The 16,752-nt window shown below is 55.2% G+C and overlaps 1 protein-coding gene across 11 annotated transcripts in view; it reads left to right on the forward strand.

Annotated features, from left to right (window-relative positions):
- AGAP1 (ArfGAP with GTPase domain, ankyrin repeat and PH domain 1) overlaps positions 1–16,752 on the forward strand; it is a 556,723-nt gene that overhangs the window by 167,379 nt on the left and 372,592 nt on the right. For all 11 annotated transcript variants that reach the window (XM_021075538.1, XM_021075539.1, XM_021075540.1 and 8 more), the window contains exon 2: positions 14,151–14,209. In XM_021075538.1, the coding sequence (XP_020931197.1) occupies positions 14,151–14,209 (59 nt within the window). The remainder of the gene's footprint in view (positions 1–14,150; positions 14,210–16,752) is intronic.

Genomic DNA, 16,752 nt, shown 5'->3' on the forward strand with positions numbered 1-16,752 from the left:
TCTGTCGCCGTGGGCTCACATCTGCTGGGCCCCAAGGACAGAGAGCTGTGGGGCGGCGGAGGGGTCTTTTGCTCTGAAGACCTGCCCCCCCCCTGTGTGGGGAGCAGTCTGCACTGAGTCTTCGTGCCCTTACAGCCGGGTCTGTTCCGTGTGGGGGCACCTTGCCAGGGAAAGAGGTAGGAGGTGGGGCTGAGTCCCGCAGATGCACATGTGGACGCAGGACCGCTGGGCGCCAAGGCCAAGGAGCCCCGCAAGCAGGGCACCAGTGGAGTCTGGCACAGATGCTGGGCAGCACGGGGAGCCTGGGTGCGGGCGACGGTTGGGACGGTCCTCAGCCCCTCTTGGGACTTCAGGTTTTCATCTCTTTCTGTGTAAGCGCTGGAAATTCTTTTGTTGAGTACAGGGGGCGGGGTGGGGGCAGAGATGGTGCCTGTGTGGTGAGGGGCAGGTGCCAGGACTGGCAGTGCCATGATGGGGCTCCATTCTGACCACCGGGGAGAGAGCAGGCACGCTTGTTTTGGTTTCTTTTCTTTTTTTCTTTCTTTTTTTTTGCTGTGCCCACAGCACGCAGAGGTTCCTGGGCCAGGGATCGAACCTGCACCACAGCAGTAACAATGCTGAATCCTTAACCGCTAGGCTGGCTACAAGGGAACCCCACTGTTTTCCAATTTTTTTTTTTGTCCATTGCACCTGACCAGGGCTGACCCCGAATGACAGTGACAGAGGGGCCTTGACGTCCTGGACGCAGTCCGACACACAGGACTGATGGTGGAGGCTGGCCTTCGTCTCTGCACGTGGCAGCCGGCGGCTTTGTCTCCTGGACACGAGGCCCTGGACCGAGGCCACAGGGAGGAGACACGGACCCAGGGACCTGCCAGGCCTGTGATTAGAGCTGCTGGACTTGACAGCTTAACGAGTAGCGTTTGTTTTCTTGACGTAAGGCAGCTGCAGACCTGCTCGTGGCTCTGTGGAATCACTGCCGTTTCTTGTGCGTGGGCTCCAGGCTTATTTGTGGGAAGAAAGTCCTGGTTAACTCAGCCCCGATCCTGCCCTGGACACAGGAATACCCCAGCTGTCTCAGTTTTGATTTGCTTGTATCTACGTTAAATCAAGGGTTATATCAGACGAAGGCCATTCCGAGGCCCTGTCAAGGAGCCGGGGTCTCGAAGCCTCCTGCGTGGTCGTGGGGCCCATGGCCTTGAGAGAGGCTGGGCTAGCCCTCAGCGCCGGCGCACTGGGGGTCTGCATGGAAGGGTGTTCCTGGAAGAGAAGGTTCTAGGATGCGAGGGCCAAAGGGACCCCATGTGGCCCTCTTGTCTTACAGGTGAAGAGCTGGGGCCCCAAGACACCAAGTGACTTACTGGAACTCGCCCTGGTGTTCCGTGCAGGGTGTGGACTGGAAGCTAGAATCCCCACCTCCAGCTGGGAAAGTGCTGGTCCTTTATTAAGCAGAGCCTCCTGTCTTACATGGTCCCCTTGGCACCCCCCAGCCCTTAACTCCTCCGGTCCCAGGTTTCTCTGCTGGGGACAGACAAGCTGTGGCAGTAGGCACAGAGTGGGCCCTGCGCCCTGCTGTTGGGTGTGGGTGGTCCTGGCCCCCCCCACCCCAAGCCACGCTGCCTCCACTCCTCGGCCAGCCTTTGGCCAAAATTCAGCGACAGCAGGGAAAGCGTTAATCCGGCTCGTTCATTCCGAGGCCATCCTTGCATCCCGTGTCCCCTCTTACCCAGCCGCCCCTTATCATAAACGGTGATTGCACCGCAAATTAAAACGTATTAGTGGCTGTTGACGATTCTTGATAAAATTAATTCTGCCCAGCCCAGTTATGTGCACATGGGACTGACACACATGCAGCCCATGAATTGTAAATATCTAAGCCTTCTCTATTTTTTTTCAGGATTTGTTTTAACCGGGAACATTTTTTTTGTTTCAGCTTTGTCTTAAGTTTCACAAATAAAGCGGCTGTGGCCTGCCCCCAGCATCCAGGCTGCACAGTAGAAATTACCTTTTCATAATATGTGTCGACGCAAACGTCAGTCGGAAGAACAGCTGTAACCTATCTCAGAAAAATGGCTGTGGATTTAACCTGCTGATTTTATTTTTTTCTGGCAATTTCTGACTCATACCTTTGCATAAAATGTCCTTACTTTTAACCATTTCATTTTCAAGGACTCTGCAATTTCATTTTAGGTGCTAGGATGTCTAAACGACTCCTTAAAGTTTTTAAAAACCTGCTTACGATTTTAAATATTAGAGACTGTGGGATTCTGTCTTTGGTCCGAGATGACCCTGTCCCACTGCTGCTTAGAAGTGCTGGGGCAAAAAAAAAAAAAGAAAAAGAAGAAAAAAGGCGTTCCCATTGTGGCTCAGAGGAAATGAATCCGAATCCAACTAGGAACCATGAAGATGCAGGTTCAATCCTTGGCCTCACTCAGTGGGTGAAGGATCAGGCGTTGCTGTGAGCTATGGTGTAGGTCACAGACGCGGCTTGGATCTGGCGTGGCTGTGGCTGTGGTGTAGGCCGGCAGCTGTAGCTCCGATTTGACCCCTAGCCTGGGAACCTCCAAATGCTGCGGGTACGGCCCTAAAAAGCAAAAAAAAAAAAAAAAAAAAAAAAAAAAGTGCCAAGGTCGCTGGTAGGAGCTGTGTGCCCTGGGCCATGAGCTGGCACTTCGGTGGTGTGGCCATGGCTCTGAGCGTGCAAGGGTCCTTGTGGCGGCCTAGTGGGACAGCCAGTGTTGGTGTTTGGCGATGAATGATCACCCCAGCCGTCGTTCGCAAATCCTTGCAAATCTTCGCTCTTGTGGAAGGCGTTCCTCGAGGCTCAGCCCTAAGCCCCTGAAGTCCAGCTTGAACATCTGTGCTGGGACTCTGGGGTCTTTATCAGGCTCCCGTTGGCTGAGTTTTGGAGACTAGAGAGGAACCTGAGGTGTCTAAGCCTGGTGCCCGCCTGGGGGCCGGGCAGGAGGTGTTGGCGGCCTGGACCTCGGGAGCATCCGATAGGCCCCGTCCGGGGAAGGAAGACGGACGGGGAGGGCTCTGGTAACCCAGGCTTCCCAAGACTCCAGACCCAGACCCCCGCTCTCCTTGACCGTATCCTTCCTTACTTTGTGGGGGGCATCAGGGTCACTGGCAGTGATGCCAGGGATTGGGCACAAATGGACTTGCTGAACCAGGCCGGGTGGGGGCAAGGTCTAGGGAGACCTGCAGACTCAAGCAGTGTCCTGCTGGGGGCAGAGCTGAAATGTAAGAAGGTTTTGGGTGGCAGTGGTTGATCTGACAGGGGAGACCAGACCTGATTTTCAAAACATTGTGACCAGCGACCCTCATATGTATTTAAAGCTGAATGTATTTTTTTGCAAACCTTTTGAATTTCCACTGGTTAAATGGGCTCTCCAAACACTTGGTGAGTCTTTCCCTCTTTCTGAAAAGCCCTGGGTTATTTCACAGCCAAAACCTACTCTTTAGAGCCATGAGCCCTACTCTCCAAAAAGTGAATAGCCGTGTCCAAATTGCGTTCTGCCACCAAAAGGGTTAATGTAATTCATATCCCAGTTTCTCCAGTGGTTTCTCTTCTAAGGATGGTGCTTTCACCGCACAGCGTTCCTGCTCCGTGGACCTCAGTTGGCAAGAAGGCTGCATGAGGGTTGCCATTTCCTCCACTGTCCCACAGTGATGGGGTCCTACCCAGTCTGCCCAGGCTTGGGAGTCAAAACCAGAGGGAGACCCCTGGTGAAGTAAGAAAACAGCCAGATGTGATGCTTTGCTATGGTGCAAGGAGCAGCTGCAGGAGGCCCTGAGGCTGGTTTTTCTAGGGAGTTCGTGCTGAGAGAAGGCCCCTGATTTGAACTTGGAGACAGGCCTGTTGCCTGTTGGCATGGAAATGCTTGTGTGCCGTCTCTTGGGTTATTCAGAGTGAGGACCATAGAATTATCCTGCTTGGGGGTCCAAAGCCTGCCCCAGAAAGACGTTGGCTGCCAAACCCACTGTTGCCCCAGATTTATGACAGTGGAAGTGAAATCAGATGGAATCAGGTCACAGGTTTGAGGATTGGTGTGTCACTTGTGAGTAAGTCATTCTGAAGCTGCGCCAGCTAAGGAAGGAAGCCCGTGCGAAGCTGTCAGGGCTGCACAGAGGGGTCCTTGGCAGGTGGTCCTCCTGCACCGCCACCTCCCCAAGCGATGGACGGCCAGCAGTTTTCATATTTGAAGGAGGAACGGAGCCGTCCTTTCTCCCATCCTCGCACCCTCTAGTTTCCTGGTCCTCAGACACGGCTCTTTAGTGTCGCTCTCAGCAGCGGCGTCCCAGAGGGTTCGGGAACAAGGCGCTTCGTGCAGCCTGAAGGACACCACTGAGGAGGATGTTGAGGATGGGATCGCCGGTCCTCTGAGAGTTAAACCTGCGAGTGCCCGGAGCTCGGCCGGGCTGCAGCACGTGCCTCGGGGCTTCCTAAGGGAGGAGGGAGGGGGACCCCTCAAAGGCTGGTGATGTTGAGAAGGATCCTGAGTCACATCAGGGCTCGGGGAGAGAAGGTGCTGGGCCTGCAGGTCCTCAGCCACGCCTGCAGCGGTGGGGCAGCTTGGTGGCCCGCGTTAGCCTGCGCTGGGATGGCCTTTGAGTGCGGCCTGGATGTCCTTTGGAGCGTCGGGCTGGGGTGCCCTCTCAGTTACGGGTCTTTGAGGCCACAGGAAAGCACCTTGAACTTCCAGAGAAGCCTAAGACGATTCTGGTATCCTAAGGGTCTATGGTTCGTTCCATTTATTACAGAGACTCAAGGATTTTCAAATAAGGAATTAAATCATCCTATGGAAAACTGCGCCAGTGAGCGTCTGTTAAGTCCTTTGTGTGAGAGTCATCAGTGTTTTAATGTATCAAGCAGTTGCCATGCGGCTCTTTCCTGCTGCCTTGAAATGGATCTCGTCACTTTATTAGGGACGTGCGCTTCCTCTCGGCACAGAAACGGGGCCGGTGCCAGCCCTCGTCTCCTCCACTGCCCCTGTTCTGTGTGGATGGATGTGCTGTCCTTTTCCCTTTGTCGTTTCCTATTATGTTGGGGGATTATGAGGGCTTTAAACTAAAAATAAATGCTTCTTTTCTGCTGCTAAAAAGAATATTTTTAAAAAAATCACCTTGGGAAGTGTAAGGTTTCAGATACACATCTCAACCCTTGAGATGATACGTCGTTTTTAAAAAGTCACCTGCGCTTTCAGTGTCCTTTTTTAAACCCTTGAATGTCATTACAGGAGGTTTGTCTGGCACAGGTATTTGTGGTCACTGGGTACAAACGGGATCGGGGAAGGAGAGACGGTGAGGTTTTAATTGTGGCCGCAAGCTGGACCTCTGGTTAAGAATCTGGAAGAAGGAATGAGTCCAGAGCCTGTTGGCGGTGAGCCCTGGAGCCAAAAAAGGGCTGGTTTAATAGACTTGAAGGGAGTTCCTTTTGTGGCTCAGCGGGCTAGTAAGGCTCACGTTGTCTCCGTGAGGTTGTGGGTTCAGTCCCTGGCCTCGCTCCGTGGGTTAAGGATCCAGCATTGCCATGAGCTGTGGTGTAGGTTGCAGAGGCGGCTCGGATCCCGCGTTGCTGTGGCTGCAGCTGCAGCTCCTGTTTGACCCCTGGCCTGGGAACTTGCATGTGCTGTAGGTGCAGCCACGAAAAAACCATAGACGTGAAGATGTTACTCCCTTGTCTGGTGAGGTTGGGGAGCCCTCAGCGGACGACCCGAGGAGGGACACAGGGCCCGCTGTGGAGACGGAGGTCTCAGTGGCTGCGCTGGCCTGCTCTGGTCCCTGGGCCAGGTGATTGCTGCGGCCACGGTGGGGACCCAGGACATGGGGCTTTGTGGTCTCAGTTCAGTTCTGTTGTGAGATCTCTGAGTTTGTCACAGCCCTCTTGCTCCGTTCCTTTGATTCTGTTGCTTTTTGCTGAGGTAGAGTGAATGGAGGGGTTTTCAGGTTATCTTAAAGCTCTGCAGACCTTCTGATACAGCCGAGTAGTCACGCCACCTGTTCCCCCCCGCTCCGCCCGCCTTGCGGGTCTCACGTGCTGTGGGATGAACCAAATGCAGTGGCCGTTTGGCTGCTTTCGACTTGCACAGTGGCAGGTCCCTGTGATTCCGTGTATTATAAATTGGCCTGGGTTTGACTCTAACTGGCAATACCTTTTAGCTATTTTTTTTTTAGCGGGTCTTAATCGCTGTAGAGTTAGTGGCTTGCTTTGTGCTCACATAGCCGATAAGTGTGGTTTGATTACGTGATGAGGGCTTTCCGGGCCACCTGCTATTTCAGGCTCACCTGTGGCCCCAAGGCGGGGAGGGCAGCCAGGTAGCCTGTGCCCACCCCCAGGATGTGGGGTTCCCGAAGCCTGGCCCCTCTCCCCAAAGGCAAGAGGAGAGCGTCCGCTGTGGGGGTGGGGCCCTTTGCTAGGAGAGGGTTACAGCATCTTTTTGAGTGGGAGGGAAGGGCTTTCACGGACAGTCACCCAAGGAGGTTGTTGTCACTGTCAGCCCAGGGCTCCTGGTTGCTGGCCCCTCGCACCGAGTTCCCTGTCCCTCCTGTGGGGTCCTGGCCTCAAGACAGGTAGGGCCAGGTGGGAAAAGAGGGGCTCCCACAGTCCACAGCCTGAGCTCCTGACGCTGGCATCTTATGTTGGCCACAGCGGAGGAAGAGTAAGAAATGCCCCAGGGGCTGGTTGGAAGGGCGGACTCTGACCTTCTGATCGGGTGGGTCGGGTCGTTCGCACCTGTGGCCGGTTTTGCTGAGCGTCCCAGGTGAGGTGGGGTGGGGGCTCGTGGAGGAACACGGAGAGGGAGGGCGGTGGCCCGCCTGGCCTGGCACCCAGGGCAGGGAGAGCCTGTCCCAGAGCTGGTGAGGTGGCGCGTGAACCTGCCTGTCCTCAACTTCAAGTTCAGTCTACGTCTCTGGGAAGCACGGATCCGTTTTCTCTCCGCACTGCCTCGTTCTGCCTGCAAAGGCTCGCTCCTCTTTGACGGTGGGGTTGGGGACACGGCTCGGATCGTCAGTGTCGGAAAGCGAGACCCGTGAACACGGCAGATCCCGCCCAGCTCTGCCTCTGCAGAAGGGCGCAGGTGCTCACCCAGCGCGCGGAAGCCGAGACCCTCCCTGTTTATCCCTAACGCGGGGGTGCACCTGTGCCCTGCCCGGGGGTCAGGGCAGGGCGCACATTCTTCTCGGGGGTCTCGTTGAAACAGGTTGTTCCTGGGAGAAGAGGGAAAGAGGAGGGGGTCGCAGGAGGGTGTTTCAGTCGAAACCTGAGCGGAATGGAGTCGCCAAGATTTCCTTTGATAGATGAGACATCCTGTTCCTTTGCACAGTGGCGAGGTCCCCTGTCTGGAGGGCAGGTTTCCTCCTAAGGGTCTTTGGGTTTTACTTTCTGAAATCACTTGTCTGCAAACCCGAGCAACTGTGGTGGAAGCACGGCCTGTGTGGCCGAATTCCCTCCCTAAAGAGGACGTGGGCCTTTATTCACCAGACCGTCTCTGCTCCTAGAAAGCCCCCGTCCAGGGAGCAGGGATCCTGGCGCCGGTGGGAGGGGTGGGGGCGGGAGGACAGGAGAACTGAAAACGCAAGCCCTCTTCCTGTCATTGCCGTCCCCCTCCAGGTCCACTCCCGAGACTGCCCTTCGTCACTAACCACGTCCATGAGGCGTACAGTTAGGCCCCTAGATTGCTGCTTATTCTTACGTGCTGCTCATTTTTAGCACGAAATGCCCGGGAAGGAAGTCCAGCCACAGCTTTGATGCTTTTCTGAGCGTCAGAGGGTAACCGCTTGGCCAGGGCTCAGTGGAAATGGCGTAATGAAGGGGTGAGTTCCCTGGGCCACCTCCCCCCACCCCGTTGGCCACAGCGGGCTGCGGCTTCATACGGGATCTCAGCTCTCAGGCCAGGGATGGAAGCTGGGGCTGCAGCGGTGAAAGTGCCAAGCCCCACCCACTCGACCACCAGGGAACTCCCTCTTGGTGGATCTTAACCCAGCCCTCCTAGTTCCTGCTGGCCCCAAAAGGGCAATGTCTTCTGTAACCATTTTTATGCCCTGCAATGACACAAACTCGGAGATGTGGGAGGAAAAGGCTAGACAACACGTACTTTTTTTTTTTTAAGCTACTTTGCAAAATCCTAGCAGCTTTAAGACTCGAATCTTTGCCTTTTGATCCATCAAGTCAAGCAAAGAGAGTGTTGAAAGAATACAAAATGCTATGGTGGCACCAAGGGGAAAACGGCGGGGGGGGCAGGGGGGGCTTTCTGCCCGAGGTCACATTGCTATGATGTCATCTCCTTGCTGGACCACTTCCTCACCTGTGTTGCCAGTATTTTAGGAATTAGGTGATCGGGCCTTGAGGCTTGATGGGCGACGAGGAGCTGACGGAGCCCCTGGGAGGCAGGCCTGTGTCTTGCCCACCCATGCCCATTGTGTTTCTCTCTTTGGCCCAAGGGGGGGTTGTTAGTTGTTAAAGGGAGCGTGGACGCCTTTCACGTCCGAGTGTGCCTGTGTTGTGTGTGCTGTAACGAGGGCCTTCCATTTCCTGGTTCGGTTCATGGTTCTGCATGTAAATAATTTCGAAAACAGACCAGAGCCCTGTCCCTCAGTCATGAGCAAATGGAGGTTAGGGAAGGAATTTGCAGTCTGGATGGATTTTAAGAAAGTCGGGGCACAAGAAACAGCCCAGTTCTCCCGGGAAAGTAAACAGCGGGGAGCTTTCTTATCAGATTTGTTGCCCTTTCTTTCTGCAGCTCCCTGCCTAGCTGTCCTTGGTCTGTGCTCCCCTCTGTCAGTGTGGGTGGGTATTTGCATTCCTTGGGGTCCAGAGTCTTGTCCTTGTCACCTGGAGGAGCCAGGGTGGGGCTGGAGGTGGCCCTGTCCCGCGGGGCGGCTCAGAACAGTTTCTCTGCTGGGGGGAGGGCTTTTCTCTGGAAGAAGCCTGCATCCTTTGTAGCTGAATTGCCTTCAAAAGAACAGGGAGGGGACCTGGGGACGTCTGGGCAGCAAGCACTTGAGAGGCTGTCCTGAGCCCCGTGGAGGTGTTAGCTGTGCGTGTCCTCTGGAGAGGGGGCGGCAGGGAGCACGGAGTGTGCTGGGGGCGGGGGCGCAGGGCGTGGGAGGGGGACCGCAGCCGAGGCCTCTTCCTCTGACACTGGGGTGGGAGCAGCTTCTACTGTCTGCAAGTTGTCTGAGCCCTTCTGGGTGGGTGGGGGGCTGTGCGCTGGCCCTTGCCCTTGGGAAACGGCTGAAGATGCTGAGGAGGAAGGAGGGCTGCTCGGAGGAGGAGGAGGAGCCCGGCCTAGAGAAAGGGCTTCCTCCTGATGTTTGTGTGATCCTGCATCCCTCCTGCATCGTGTGCTCAGGCGGCCTAGGCACGTCCCAGGTCACACCCTCTGCTCGGAAGTCAGGGCGGCGGAGCCGACGGCACCGCAGTGGTCCAGGGGCACCGTGTCCAGTGCCAGGATCCCTGTGCTGGGCCAAGGCCCAATGGAATGAGCAGGTGCCCAGCCCTCTGCCCTGGCTGACCGAGGCTCTCGGTTCTCCCGGGCCAGGCAGCGCCAGGAGCTGGCTCTCCCACCGCCTCTGAATGAGCTGTGTGTGTGTGTGTGTGTGTGTGTTACTCAGGGACCTGCGTGGTCAGCGGAGCTGGGTCCAAAACAGGACCTCAGTGTGGTGGTGTTGATACGTACGGGCCGGGCCCAGCACCTCCTTAATTTTATTTAATTGTGTGTGTGGGTGTGTGTGTATTTTTTACATTTTTAAGACAATTTTTTCAGAGTAGTTTTAGGTTTATGACAAAAATGAAAGGGAATTACAGAAATTTCCTCCTCCCCGCCATGCCCAGCCTCCCACCGCCAGCATCACTCACCAGAATATAGTGCCTTTCGTACCGAGAGGATGAACCAAGTTCACATGGCAAAATCACCCCAGATCTGTATTTTACCATCGGGTTCACTGTTTAGTTGTGTATTTTAAAAGACTGTTGGGACTAGTGAAAGTCGATTGTTTTTACTTACCCGTGTTTTATGTGAACGCACAGACTGCTGAAGACATCGTAAACGGATGAGCCAGATGTCCTGAATTTCACTTTTCTTGTGGCTCAGCACTCACTGTCCAAAGCCCAAGCCCCCTTTCCTCCGAGAGCGTAGACCTGGCAGCTTCGGCCTCACGCAGCATCACAGCAGCAGTGTGTGTTGTGTGGTTTCAGCGCGTTTTCACATCCTGAGCCTCCCTGCACGTCCTCTTAATATAGGATTAAACTTGCAAGGAATTCAGCTGGCATCCACGTGTAGCTATTTAGAATTCCCTTTCTTCAGTCCTAAAATAATCCACCCTGCCTCTGACCTGCGGGCACACCTGGGTGACAGCAGGGGGTTGGCGTCTTCTCCTTCTACTTCTGATATTTTGGTTGTCAACCAAGCTGAGAATTTCTGCTGAAAAGTCATAACATTCTCTAACCCCCCCCATGTTGAGTAATTTTGGTTTCCCACCCCCTCGCATCGCTCCTGATAAAAGTTCCCTGTTCCCTGATCTTGGTGTTTTTTGAGAGCTTCTCTTCAATATTATGATTTAAATGTAAAAGAGAAAATATAATCTGAAGCGGGTGCGTGTTAATGATAAGAAATGATGGAAGGTCTTCTCCTAACAGTTCTGACGGCCTGGGGCCTTGCTGGCCTCCTGACCACAGCGACAGGAGCCCCAGTGTCCCGGGACTGGCTAAAAGCTGTCAGTCAGGGGTGACTGGTGAGGTTTTAGTCCAAATTCAAATTCAGTGGCACTTCCATCAGCGCGTGAGAACGCGTTTTCTTTCTTTCTTTCTTTTTTCTTTTTAGGGCCGCACCCTCAGCCTATGGAGGTTCCCAGGCTAGGGTTCACATCAGTGCTACAGCTGCCGGCCTACACCACAGCCACAGCCACGTGGGCTCCAAGCTGCATCTGCGACCTACACCACAGCTCGTAGCAACGGCAGATCCTTAACCCATTGAGCGAGGCCAGGGATCGAACCCGTATCCTCACAGATACGCGTTGGACTTGTTTCCGCTGCGCCATGGTGGGCGCTCCGGGAATGCATTCTCTTAATGTTATTCCGCTCTAGTAGGGGGAACTGAATGGGGCACCAAGTGGCCTCTCCTGCAGTGGGACACATCTTTGGTGACTTGAGATCACTGGTGAACACGCGGGCACGGAGGGCTCCCGGATGTGTGCTCCCGACGTGCGTGTTCATTCTTTAATGTCGCTGCGCCTGGAGCGTGAAATGGGGCAGCCGGCCAGTCTGGTCCTCACTGGTCACCCCCTGACTCTTCTAGGGGCTCTGCCTTCATCTCTGTCACCCTCACTTAGCGAGGCAAGCCCCCAGAAGGGCCAATCGAGAAGTGGCATGAAGGAGCTGCTGCTGTGTGCGTCTCCTGATAAATCTCAGGTTACTTTTCTTTCTGTTTTCCTTCACTTTTTAGGGCTGCACCCGTGGCATATGGAGAGTCCCCAGGCTGGGGTCGAATCAGAGCTACAGCCACTGGCCTAGGTCACAGCCACAGGCCTAGGCCACAGCCACAGCAACGTGGGATCCAAGCCACTTCTGCGACCTACAGCACAGCTCACGGCCACGCCGGATCTTTAATCCACTGGAGGCCAGGGATTGAACCCACGTCCTTATGGATGGCGGTTGGATCCTTAACCCCCTGAGCCACAACGGGAACTCCTCAGGTTACTTTTCATTGAGCCTCTTCTGAGGCAGCGTTTCCTCCTGGCCCAGCAATGAGGGAGGGGATGGAGGGTTTTAAAAGTAAATTTTTTTTTTTTTTTTAAAATTCAAGATGTATTTTTTGGGTCAGTGAAGTCAAGCATTGATTTTACTACTCTAGTTGCCACACAAATGTGTTCGATTCGAGGAAAGATCTATTTGCGAGTAAAAAGGCAGCATGCGTTGTTCCAGTGTTTAAATACTCACGCATCTGAATTTAATGGAGCCCTGTGTAATTTATAACGCCTATGCACCAGTCGTTGTGATAAGCCGTCTTTTGGTGGCATGTGCTTAAAAGCTGAGCCGTGCATTCTTGAGTCGTGTTCATTTTAATTCCCACTTTACTCTCTTCATTTTCCTATTAGGGTTATTAAAAACGCTATCACTGCATTTGTTTTGTTTTACATGCCAGGTGGTGTAAAATTTGAAAGGTACCAACAGGTAACAATGAAAAGAAAGCCCCCTTACCCCCTTGTCCCCAGGCCACCCGGTTCCCCAACCCTAGATCAGCAACTGTGAAGTTTTTAATCCTGCGGGAAGTGTTCTCAGCCCGGACAAGCCCATGTGTGTATTTTACACACACACACACACACACACTCACCCTCATGTCACCATAGCTTGGGGGCGGTTGCATTTCGGCCCATTGAGGCCACCTAGCCTTCGTTCTATGGGTGTGTCCGCATGTGCTTGCTCAGCGTTGGGCTTCTCCAAGCGCAGCAGCAGTGTGGCTTTCGGGGACATTCTTGGTCACTGTCTTTTGCTTCCCTGGACCACTGGCATTCTGGACCCCTGCGCCCGTCCTTTGTTCCTGGGACGCAGTGGACAACAGAAGGTGCTTTGCAGCCTACTTAACTGGTGATGTTAGGTACCACTTGCCGGGCCCTCCCTGGGGTCAGGCGGTGCTCATGCTGTTTCCAGGTGATGGCTCAATTGTGACAGGTTAGGGTGGCACCTGGCTGGCCACAGAGTGCGTGTCAGATGCCCCCAGTGTCTGGCTCCCACATACTCGCCTCGGTGGACAGAGAAGTGGCTCAAGGTCTGCCCTTTCCTCCTGAACCCTGGCAGGTGCACCTCTGCCCATCTGCCCTGCCAGCTGGCCAGGCTCTCGGGTCCCCAAGGTCCAGCATCTCTCTGTCAGACACCTGTCTCTGCCCGCTTTCAGCTGAACTTGAGAGGTAACTTGGGGCATCTGTCCGCCTTGCACCTCCTCCAGCTGACCTGTGCCTCATGCCCCCCCCATCCTTGGACCTGGCTTCTCCTCCATCCCGAGTCTAACTCGTGTGCCTCTGCCTCCGTCTGTGCAGGGCCAGCGGCCCCTGGTTTCCAGGACACTGTCCCTCTCCTGCAGACGTGTTTCTGGTCCTCTGCCATGCCCGCCTTTGCCATGGCTTCCGTTCCAGCATCCATTCGTTTTGAATACCAGGCTTCTGTTGGAAACCTCGGCATTTCTTGACTTTAGGCATCTTGTGACTTGACTTCTTCTTGGTCATAACGTAGAGTGAAGAAATTTTGGAATTTTCAGAAAACGTACAGAGAGTGAATTCCCATTTGGAGGGAGAGGTGTTTGCCCTCAGCTGGCTGGTCTCGGGGCGGCTGCCGCGGTCACCTCCTCACTCCGCTGGTCCCTGAGTGCACAGTGTGGGCGGTGGTGTCGGGTCTCACGCTGAGAAATGGCTGCTGAGTCACATTTGGATCCTCTGTATGGGGTGCGTCTCCTCCACCTGCACATGTAGGGCGAGAGGCAGAGACGGCCTCCAGGGGAGGCCCCCCGAGTGCTGGCCGGGCGGGGGCTGGGCTGCGGGGCCCCCATCCTTCTGACATACTCTAGGGTATTCCAACTGCGTCTTCAGTGTCCAGTATTGTTTTTGAGGGTCAAGGCTCCAGCACAAAAGTCTTCTTCTAAACCTTAAAATGTGTTGTAGACATTTGGATTTTGTGTTGTCACTTCATCATGGGATCGGACAAGTGACTGTTTTAGAGAAAAAACAAAAGGCCCAAAGTTGCCCGGCTACAAGATGAGTTCCAGGAAAGCCGGGAGCCTCCCTCGTCCTCAGGCTGGCAGACGTTCGGGGTCGGGGGGGCCTTTAGGTCCCGGACAGGACGGGGCCTGGGCAGGACCCTGCCGCGGTGGCAGGGAGTGTGCGTTAACGGTTCAGGAGGTCGACACCGACGTGGAATCGCAACAGCCACATGAACCCCGGTGTGTGGTGAGGGGAGAGACACACACTCACACACTCACACACTCCTGTGTGTGTGAATCCAGCCTCTCTGGGCAGAAGTGATGCTTGGTGGCGGGGGAGGCTGCACTGACTTCAGGCTCGTTCCGGTTTGAAACCTGGCAGACGGGGGCATTGTGACCTTGCACTTGATTGAGTCACAGCATCTCACTTCCTTTTATCCTCCTGTTTTACAGACGCCTTTGTGAACAGCCAGGAATGGACGTTAAGTCGATCCGTCCCGGAGCTCAAAGTGGTGAGTGGTCGCTCTGGCCCTGGTCGTGGTCATTCCTCGCCTGCGGGGGCGGGGGGCTCAGGAAGTGGCAGGGGTGACCCGTGTGCTCCCCAGGCCCGCATCCCCAGGGCCAGAGGTGGGGCTGCGCTGGTGCGTCCTGGGCAGGGGCCAGGCCTGGCTCCTTCAGGGCTGGAGCTCTGAGTGTGCCCTGGCCAGGCACAGTGGTCATGTCGCCAGTGCAGGCCTGGGGCCATCTGCCATTCCATCTCCTAGCGATGAGGGCAGGAGGGGTGTGTGTGTGTGTGTGTGTGTGTGTGTGTGTGTGTGTGTGTGTGTGTGTGTGTGTGTGTGTGTGTGTGTGTGTGTAGAGGGGAGACACACACACACACACACACACACGACCATGGCTTTATTATCCTTTGCAGGACGTCATGGAAAGTTTCTGTAGTAAGCCATCCTGCAGGGTAATTCATCGCTAAAAAATGGGACTGTTGCCTGTGTTACAAAGGAGTGGTATAAAATCAAAGTTTGGTTTTTATTAGGAACTTTAAACGCTCTTTCAGGGAGACTATTTAAAGCTTAAAATTGGCTTACGTAAAAAATGACTTGGGTCTGTGGCAGCCACACCCAAGCCCCTCCCCATTTCATGTGTCACCCTGTCACCTAAGGATGGAGGAAAGGACAGAGAATTATTAAGTACTCACAGTGTTAGGAAATCCGTGGCATTTAAAAGGCGTGTGTGCATGCGTGCGCATTTTAAACTTCTCAAGTGGCGGGTTCTGCCCTTGACGACGGCAGCGATCCTTCCCGTCCAGCCAGCGGCTGGTGAAGCTTGGCTTGGCCGTGGGCCTGCTCGGCCACCCCAGCCCCTTGCCCTTGGCATTTCATCCCCCCACGTGGGCCCTTTCTCTGTGGTCTGAGGTTTCTCGGTAGTTCCAGCCTGTCTGCCCGGTGACCCCAGAGCCCCTCAGACGCTTCCTGCCGGGTCCCCACCCCAGTGGCGCTCGATGGATGCAGGGTTCAGGCCGCTTCTGACCTCTCACCTCCGAGAGGAGATCGAGCAACAAGGAACCTCGGATGTTGAAGAGTGTCTGCGACTTTGTCACCGGGAAGAGCACGCTCGTACACTTAGGCGTACAGGATGGCTCGCGGGCAGATGTCCCCTGCCCCGGGCGTCTGACGCGCATCCCTGCTGCCCTCACCTGGTCCCCTGGGCCCTGCTCCTCCCCCAGCTCTAACCTTTCTCGGCGGCTCCTGCCCGTGGTTTCTTTCCTTGGGAGAGACAAAGAGACCCACTGTCCCAGGGGGTTGCAGAAGCGCGGGTTCCGCAAGACTGCCCTTGGGACAGCACCCCTCTGTCCCCTGAGCTCGGTGTCCCCAGCTCAGGGCTAATCCCTAGGACGCTGTTGGCAGTCTCGGCGGAGCGGCCAGTGATGTCACTTGGAGTTTTCAGGAAGGTCGGCCAGTTTCAGATACACGCCGGTGAGACCCGCAGAGGCTTAGGTTTCTGTGTGGGGAGTAAAGCCAGGGAACGGTGTTTGGGTGGGCGTGACGCTCTGTGTTGGTGACCTGGCCACCACCTTTTGGTCCTAAGCCCGTGCTGTCCAAGCCCCACTTCACGGGCAGGAAGACGGAGCCTCAGACGTTAAGACCGTGCCCAGGGAGCCCCGCATAGCAAGAGGGAGACGGCGTCAGATCCTGGAGGTGGGGCCCGCAGAACTTTCTGCAGCACAGAGATGTTCTCTGCCCTCGGGTCCCGAGACGCCACTGCGGCCCCATGTGGCCGGAAGCCCTGGAAGTGCGTGTTTCGGCGAGGAGCCGACGTATATGTTTTAATTCAAGCTTAATTAATTCAGCCTGAAAGGACCATGCGAGGCCCATGGTCACCCTTCCGACAGCACTGCAAGCTGTGATCACTGAGTTCCAAATCCTCTGGTTTAGGCCGTTTGGGGGCCGGGAGGTGTTGAGGGGTCCCCGGGAGCCCACGTGCTCTTAGCAGCCCTTGACTGAGGATGCCTCCGACCAACACCTTGGTTTCTGCCAGTATCTCTCTCTCTCTCTCTCTCTCTCTTTTTTTTTTTTTTTTTTTTCTTTAAGGGCTGCACCTGCAGCATATGGAGGTTCCCAGGCTACAGGTCCAATCAGAGCTACAGCTGCCAGCCTACGCCACAGCCACGCAGGATCCGAGCCATGTGTGTGAGCTACACTACAGCTCATGGCAACGCCGGATCCTTAACCCCCACGGATCGAGGTCAGGAATCGAACCCGCAACCTCATGGTTCCTAGTCGGATTCGTTTTCACTGTGCCACGATCGGGACACCTCTGCTAGTGTTTCCAAAGCATGTCATTCTCTGGAATAAATGCTTGGAGGGGCAGGGCTGCTTGCACTCACAGGATTTATGATCCTAAAACGTAACTCTGCTCACCCTGACTTGAAATTCCCAGGAGGGGCGACTCCGTCCGGTGGATCAGGACGTGAGAATGCGTCTGCAGTTCCTCCAGGAAAGGTCCTGCCCCCTCACCTGTGTGGGTTCCGCCGAGACCCCGGCAGGACGGCCAGCTC

The sequence above is a fragment of the Sus scrofa genome, chromosome 15 (assembly GCF_000003025.6).
Source record: "Sus scrofa isolate TJ Tabasco breed Duroc chromosome 15, Sscrofa11.1, whole genome shotgun sequence".
Taxonomy (NCBI): Eukaryota; Metazoa; Chordata; class Mammalia; order Artiodactyla; family Suidae; genus Sus; species Sus scrofa.